Genomic DNA, 8,795 nt, shown 5'->3' with positions numbered 1-8,795 from the left:
AGGAATTTTTCTTCAAATGTTTGGCGTGTTCTGTTCCTGAAAGATTTACTAATATTCTGGAGATTTTTTTCAAGTTCTTCGGCCTTTTCCTTAGGGAAATTTTGTTTCTTATTTGCTGCTAAAAAATGGCGTCTGATTCAGTCAATGACTTTGATGGAACTAAATGAAAACGTGATAAATTAGTGTCCGATATTTACAGTCTCCCGCTAGACGGCGTACTCGAGCGTTGCGATCGCGAATAATATAGATTATCCATATGATGCTCACTACGTGCTCTTGCGCGCCGAAGCCAATAATTAAAAATGAAAACTGTTGCCAACGCGAGAAAAGAAATATCATCGGTTTTATTGATACAAACGTACGTATTAGCGTTTTATATAATATAGATGGTTAGGCATGATCACTTCACTTTTCACGAGTTGCAGGCACCAAATTCTCAATTTTTGCAAATTTTTATGATCCCAGATAATGCAACGTTGGTGTAACTTTTTAAATATTAATATACTAGATTAGAAATGTTTTTTATTTTCACAAAACTTTCCTACATATTGACTGTTTGCTTCATTTTCATATTTAGTTAATATTGGAAAAAAGAAAGCAAAAATTGACCAAAGAGTCATGGACAACTATTACAAATTCACAACATTTATAAAAGTGGCATATTATCTTTTAAATAGCATCTTTATTTTAACAGCCGTTATGATAGAGACGCATCATGTAAAATATTTCCATTAATTTGACTGCCAGTCATTTGGTTTGTCCATAACAAAGGACTACTTTCTATTCACTTCACTTACCTGTCCACTGATATTCCATAATTGAACAATTAGGTACAGTTAGCAACCAATAGAAATACGTTTATGAACGTGAATATGAATCATCCATTAGGAATGGTGCAAAGGACTATTGATTTATTTATTTCCTGAGTGATATATTTCAGCCTCTTGTCTTGAAAATCTCAATAAACTGTTGTTGAAAAGAAACTGTTTGGGTCAAATGCAAAACAATTCTGAATTTTTACATTGCATTTTCCTATGTATTTTTTTTGTTCATGAAAAGTTTGTATATTGTTTTATTCATTGAAGAAAACTTAAGTAGTTTAAAACATGAAATCTGACTTTCTAAAAATCCTTTTAAATTTAATTGTTGTGTATAATTTTTTAAACACACTAAATGCATAACTTTAAATATTCAAGTTTTTCTTAATAAAAATAAGTATTAATCACATTTTTTAAATATTGATTTGATTGCAAATGCTTAGTAAGTATGCCTCCTTTAACTAATTTTCCTTCTTAGGTTCATGCCACCAGATGATCCTTTAGGGAGACACGGCCCCTCTTTGGAAAGCTTTTTACGTAAATCCCATTCTGCATATAGACCAGTAGAACCTTTGCCCCCTCCATGTCCCTATGGGAAAAAGTGCACTTATGGAAATAAATGCAAATATCACCATCCTGAGAGAGGGAACCAGCCACAGAAATCTGTAACTGAGAGATTAGCTGAGCAAGCTAAAATACCATTGCAAGAAGTAAAATCAAGGGGTTTACAAAGCAGAGAATCTTCTCCTGGTAAATAAATTAAAATGTTATTATGTTATGAATAAGCAATAAACTAATTGTAAACCATCGTTACAAGTTAAAAAACAGGAGAAATTAAGAAAATAAAATGAGTCACAGCCGTACATTATGTACATAAATTAAAATGTTATTATGTTATGAATAAGCAATAAGCTAATTGTAAACCATCGTTACAAGTTAAAAAAACAGGAGAAATTAACAAAATAAAATGAGTCACGTCTGTATTTCTAGGCAATATTGCAGTAAAAATTTTGAACAGAAAAAATTTTCATATTAATTTAAGGGGAATTATATGAACACAATTTATTATTTATTCATTAACTAATTTATATTTAGGAATATTTTTTGTCTTATTTTAATCAGTTAAATGAACCTAGCTACCAAATATACTAAATTTTAAGGTTGTAAGTATTTTTAATTGTCATTATGAAGTTTAGTTTTTGAATTCGAATTTTGATAATTTTAAGTATTTTTAAAATTTATTTTAAGCTTAACTAATAATTTATCGTCTATTGTCACTTCGGTAAAGATTGATCAATTTTAAATGTACTTAAAAAATGGTAAAAGGCACTTTAATGAATGAATAAAATTTAATAAAAAAGACCCAAAATATTAATAAGTGACTTATTAAAAAGGAGATTGGTATTAATTCTCCATAAGTTAACGCAGAAGATGACAGATGTAGAGTTTTATTCCAGAACATTCTTAAGGAAGTTCACTTAATTGTTAGAATGTACATAAAATTTGGCACCTTGAAATAAATAACTTGGTGAAAACCAGTGATGGGATGTTAAAATTTTTAACTTACTTTGTATAGAAACTCCTATACTGGTTCTTAAAACTTGTAGATAAAAATACTTTGAAAAAAAAGTTGCTATGAAATTATACAAGCTTTAAAGTTGACAATAGCTTTTTTTAAAAATATCCATGATCAATGTTATGTACCTCCTTTCTTTGAATTTTAATATAAATCTATCAAATTTATGGATTTTGCATTGAACAAAATTCATTTAAGGAAAAAAGAATTGTGTTATCATTTTACTTGTTAGATCCAAGACCCTTTTGGGTGTAGCGTTATTTGTGAAAGATCTAATTTTATTTCATTCTCTGCATAAAAAATAAATATTTTAATTTTGTTTGAGATGCGTATTATGAACTTTTGAAGCATAAGAAGATAAAGATTGCAAAACCCACAAAAATTTTTTTAATCATCAAGAGGATTATCATCTGGAAGGTTTTACTTTTATGGGCCACATTTACATTTATTTTTATATAGGCTGATTCACTGCTTAACCTAATTTATTACATGGTATTGAAATTTTTGAGTGTTGTGTACTGCCATGCTTAAAAATTTATGCATCTTATAAAAGCACTAGTTCTTGAATGAATTGAATTCAGTCACCAAGCTTTGTGCCATGAAATACTTGTTATGTGCTATAAAATATGGATTCCCGAGAGCTTTAGCTAGTCAATTTATATGCATTATAAAAAAAATCCAACAGTTGTACCTTATCTACAATCAAATAAATTTTACTGAATTTATTACTTTTGAATTAAGCACATCATATTTTTATAGAGAAAATCACTTTTACCTGGATTTTTTTTTCTTTGTTTATGTGGATATCTAATGTTTCTAATAAAATTTAAACTAAAATTTTCTATGCTTATATTTTTTTAGTTTGTAAATTTCACATTACTTTTTTAGGAGATAAGCTGAAATCACAAGCAGTCCAGAGCTCTGTTAGTGCCAAGTCAAAGAAGCAACCTCTCTCTCGAACTAAATCCCTTGTGCCATCCTCTAATCTTTCTGAAGAAGGATCATTAAAAAGTAATTTAGTTGAAAGAACGAAAAGTGAAGGAGCTGCAAAAATAGAAGAAAGAGAGAAGTTACTTAAAATGGGAAGTTCTTGTTATGGTCCGTCTAGTGGGTTTAGACAGTCTTGGTCGACAACAATGCCACAAATATCTCTACCATCAGAGTCTTCGCAATCTCCACACACGCCAAGTGGTAGTTGGGCAACAATTCCTACAACATTGCCACCAAATATTGTAGGGTCCTGTGCGGAAAGGTTTTTAGAACCAGAAGGAGGCGGTGGTCATCTTTTTGTAGCTAAACGATTATCTGATCCGGATAATAAAAACATGAAAAGTTTTCCCAAGCAAACTTCTCAGACTCATGGTCACCAGGCGCCAGAGGTGGTTAACCTGCATCGAAAGTTGCAGCGTCAGCTTACTCTGAATCCTGCATATGACCCTCGATTAATGCAATTGGTTGGCAGATCACACCAAATGATCTCACCACTTGCAGAACAGCAATACAGTCTTTTAAAGCCACAACATGAACAAAGTGATTTAATTCCAAGATCGAGCAGCCAAGAAAATGTGCACCGTTTACAGACTGCTTTAGGTAACATCCCTCATCAACCTTTAAGCAGAATGGGTAGTGATAGTAGAGTTGCTTCAAATGTACCCTCTCACATTTGGGACAGTGTTGAAGCCGAGCATCAAACTGTAACTCGAATTGCTAGTGCTCCAGATTCATATAACCAATGGCCGCCTTCATCTAGAATGCAGCATTTGAACAGCACATCAGATACACGTTTAAATATGTATCCAGATCTACAAGTTCAGACTCATCATCTTCCAATCAGTGGTATTCCTGATATACAACGTCAATGGTTATCACAAAGCCATGGATTAGACCCACCAAGACCCATGTCATCCGCTGGACTGCAGATGATGGGTTCATCTTGGCAAGAGCAATCACCTTCAGGTATTGCAAGAGGTACATCTCAAGTGCTTAGCCAGCCTGTGAGACCCTCTAGTGTTCCACCTCCAGGAATACATAGTGGACTGATGAGTCAACATCAAGGACGAGCAGCCTCACCAGATTTTTCAGACAATGCAAGATATCGTCTGTTTTATCATTTAGCTTCTATATTCCCAAAAGAACAAGTACAAACAGTAATGGATTTATATCCCCAAGAAACAAATCCTCAAAAAATATGTGCAGCAATACTAACAATGTTCCCAAAGGGCTGAACATTTGTGACAAGCTAATTTACGAGAAAATGTAAAATAAGTTTGGTTCAGATATTATGTTTATGAGCCTCTCTGTTCAGACAAAAATATTAAATTTATGTATTATTGAAAAGAAAGAAATTTTAAGTTGTGTTTTAGTAAGATTGTTTTGCAATCAAATATAAATTGTTGCACATGGAACTGTCTGAATGCTATTGGTTACAGAACCACAAATTAACTGTGAATCAAATTTTTTGACTAATTAAAGTTTTACGTCATTTTTAAAATTTGGAATATATTTGAACATTGATAAGTGTTGAATTTGGCTACAAATGTTTTATTTGAGCTTCCTATATTAAATACAATGTAAATAAGATTCGTATGAATGCATTAGAATGAAATTTATAACGTTACAGTTCCTATTGGCAATCAGAAATGCATGTTACTGGTTGGTGACATTTCTAGTCTTGTTTTATAATCTGAAATGACTTCCATGGAGTTTCAGAACTCCAGTTTAGTTAATAAAATTTTTACCGTTGTTTTAAATTTGTAAAATATCTTTTTAAATACTGTAAAAACTTGAATGTAAGATGTTTGAATTGTGAAAGTTGTTAATTAACAAAATTTTATCATAATGAATTATTAAGGATAAAATGCAGGATTGCATTAAGACATTTTATTAAAATAGTGGGTAAATTTTATCATAAGGAATTATATAGGATAAAATACTTAGGATGTTGTATTAAGACTGTTTTTTAAAATGCTGGAAGTTGAAATGTTTATGTAAGAAATATTTTTTAAATTGGTTTTAAAATTTGCACAACTACATTATTTTGCAATTAACTATTGCTGTAAAATAATGTATTGCTCAGAATGTAATTTTAATTGAAGAAACAAGATACAATATTTTCTGATCATTCTGTATCTTATTACTTGCTCATTTTAAATGGTATATGGCAAAATAACTTTTGCATTACAAATCGTTGTATTGTGAACAATTTTTGCTTGCATAGAAAAAAATTAGGGGGATTTTTAATAAATTATATTTCCTATAGGAAACGTAAATGTATACTTTAATTGATGGGATATTAGATTTATAAATATAAGGGACATTTGCAAATATGTTTAAGATAGTTTTTTTTTTATAAGAAAAGTAATTAAATATAGCAAATTTTTAAATTTATGGCAACAAACCAACATAGTCTATTATGAAAAATATCCAAAATCTCAATTGTTAATCTAGCCGATTCCAGGATTTAAATTTACAAGTGAAAAATTATTTTTTCCTATTTCCTAGTAGCTAGGGATGTATTTTAAATTCAAAATCTTTAAATTTTTCCCATGAATTCATTCTTTCTAATTTGCTTAATATTCAGCTGTTATATTAATTTCTACTTTTATGTAAATTGTATTTCTGTACGTTTTGAAAATTAAGCGACTTAATGTAATTTAAATTTCTGTAAAAACTTTTATTAGGTGGTTTACTTGATCTTTTTTTCATGTAAGTTTTTCTATTTTAGTAAATTGACAGCCTCAAATATTACAAAATTAAAACCAGCAATCATCTAATACATGAACATGATATGTAAAAAATGCAAAAGCAGAAATTACCAAAGTTTTGATATAAAATTAATTAATCAATAACTTTCTTGAGTTGCAATATTTTTATCCATTTCAAGAAAAAACGAATTTATTAAAGAAAAGTTACTTTGATATGTTGACATAAGTATTCACAACTTGATTTTTTAAAGTAGAAAATCACAGTTAGTGAAGCCTTTCTAGTTGAAAGTACAAGGAAACAAAAATTAATTTAAAAAAAATTATCATGCATTATCACATAAAGCAACTCTAAAAAAATGTGTTACTTTTTGTAGTAGATGTAATTTTTTGTTTTGTTCAAATTTATGTATACACAATGAGCAGGCTCAATGTTGTATATTTGTTGTACTTATAATATTGTAAATAATTTATAAATGTATATTAGAAAAAGTTGATGTGACAATTTTGTGGATATATTTAATTTTGTTGTCACATATTCTCCTTTGCACTGCTGTATATTACTTCAGCACTTATGCTTCTGGCTAAGTTTGTATTGTGATACAAAAATGAAGCCAGGAGCTTACTTCCTACATACATAAAAACATGTGTATCATTATATGAATGGTGTTTACACTTTTATCTAGTTAAACAATACTGTGTATTGTCATTTTATGTAAAGGGCCAAATAAGGCAATTTTATTTCCCTTGAACAGTAAATTAAATGTACAGATTAGTATTTATCGTACGAGGTTGTATGTTTCATATCTCATTGGAAACAATGTAATTAAATAAAAAGAATTCTACACTAAATGACAAAGAATGTTTTATTTCATTTTAAGCAAGTACACATAACATTTATGATAATGATACGAGTTTACATAGTTCATATCTCAATGGATACATAAAATAATTAAAAAATAATGAAGTTAACACTGCATTGTTTCACCTTTTCTTTGTATTCTTTCCTTTTCTTTGTATGTTTTCTTTCATGCTGGTAAAATTGGGGCGTTCCTTGAAAATAAAATTTTCAGGTTGAGGTGTTACAATAGGTTTGCTTTCTTCAGTATGCCTAAAATAAAATTTAACCTTTCTAAAGAGAGTGGCATATTTTAAATTATAATTAGCCGCCACAAATGCATCTCATTCAAATACAACACCATCTGGCATTTCACATGTTTGGAAGCCAGGTTCTGGTTGAAAAAATTGAAATAAATCAAATTTACATTTATGGAGTGTAGAGTACCAGAGTGTCACATTAAGAGGGGGTGGGATTTCAATATTTTTAAGCGTGATGTCAACATTCATTTACATAAGAAGTCCCATTACATTCATCACACTAAATGACAAAGAGTGTTTTAATTTATTTTAATTGTAAATCACATACAATTATTTAATGATGATACGAGTTTACATAGTTTATAACTTCATATCTCAATGGAGACATAAAATAAAAAATGAAGTTAAGACAGCATTGTTTCACTTTTTCTTCGATAAAGCATGCTGGTAAAATTGGGGCTTTCCTTGAAAATAAAATTTTCTGGTTGAGGTGTTGCAACAGGTTTGCTTTCTTCAGTATGCCTAAAATAAAAATTAACTTTTCTAAAGAGAATAGCATATTTTGCATTATCATTAGCCACAAATGCATCTCATTCAAATGCAACAGCATCTGGTATTTCACATATGTTTGGAAAGCAGGTTCTGGTTGAAAAAATTTAAATAAATCAAATTTACATTTATGGAGAGTGTAGAGTAGTAGGGTGTCAAATTGAGAGGGGATGGGATTTAAAAATTTCTAAGCATGATGTCAACATTTTCAGGGTTGTCACAGGCGACTAAAATGCAACTATTTTCAACATGAGGCGACTATGGCAATTTTTTGTTGTTGCCTGAAAAGGCTAAAAAAAGCAACTATTTTCAGGAAAAGGAGACTATTAGGAGACTTTTCTGTACTCCAGCAATGTTTTTTTTTAAACATAAATTGGGTTGAAAATCTGCAGCCCGCGAAATCTTCTGAACACACTAAATTTTTTTTCTTCAAAAATAAAAAATGTGAAATAAAAATAATAAAAATTAAATAAATAATTAAAACATTAATAAATGAAAAAGTTTAGATTGCAAATTTGAGTCATCACTTTTCAATGCGTTCAATTTGCACAGATTCTATCGTAAGTCTATTTCGTTTCTTGATCGTCTTTTCAACGGGTTTTTGCTGAGAAATTCTGCACAATTTTAAAAAACCTAATTTTTAATACGATATTACGATGCATGAATTTTGAATTTGAGCAATCACTTTTCACAATATATATTATTTGCCACATCAATTATTGATGAAAGGGAAAATTTCTTAGAATAAGTGTTTTTTTTTTAATGAAAAAGTATTTTTTTGAATGAATTCTAGTAATTAAAAGTATTTAATTTTCGGCAACTATACTAATTTCTTTTATTTACAAATTTAGTGCTAGAACACAAACATTTATATAAAAATTATCATATTTGCCACTAACTTGACTAAATGGATCATTGTATATGACAATTAAGTCTAATAAAATTTTAGTCTTATTTTTGTTCTTATTTAGGCAACTATTTTCATGCTCTAGGCCAGTGCTCCCCGTGGATCAAATGGTACCAGGCCGCCCATTTCATTGAAACTGAATTTAA

General features: G+C 29.6%; 2 protein-coding genes across 4 annotated transcripts in view; one reads left to right on the top strand and one right to left on the bottom strand.

Annotated features, from left to right (window-relative positions):
- The window catches only part of LOC107442020 (probable ribonuclease ZC3H12B), a 62,744-nt gene extending 55,797 nt beyond the window's left edge, over positions 1–6,947 (top strand). For all 3 annotated transcript variants that reach the window (XM_016055459.4, XM_016055461.3, XM_016055460.4), the window contains exons 6-7: positions 1,297–1,568; positions 3,283–6,947. In XM_016055459.4, the coding sequence (XP_015910945.2) occupies positions 1,297–1,568; positions 3,283–4,619 (1,609 nt within the window). In that variant the 3' untranslated portion in view covers positions 4,620–6,947. The remainder of the gene's footprint in view (positions 1–1,296; positions 1,569–3,282) is intronic.
- Positions 6,948–8,795, bottom strand: part of LOC110282188 (uncharacterized) — a gene marked incomplete in the record, with an annotated part of 32,756 nt that continues 30,908 nt past the window's right edge. Inside the window, 1 exon segment of the mRNA XM_071183142.1 lies at positions 6,948–7,715. Coding sequence (XP_071039243.1) covers positions 7,598–7,715 — 118 coding nt within the window.

Source organism: Parasteatoda tepidariorum, chromosome 7, assembly GCF_043381705.1.
Source record: "Parasteatoda tepidariorum isolate YZ-2023 chromosome 7, CAS_Ptep_4.0, whole genome shotgun sequence".
In the NCBI taxonomy this organism is placed as follows: Eukaryota; Metazoa; Arthropoda; class Arachnida; order Araneae; family Theridiidae; genus Parasteatoda; species Parasteatoda tepidariorum.
This window is presented reverse-complemented; position numbering and strand designations above follow the sequence as displayed.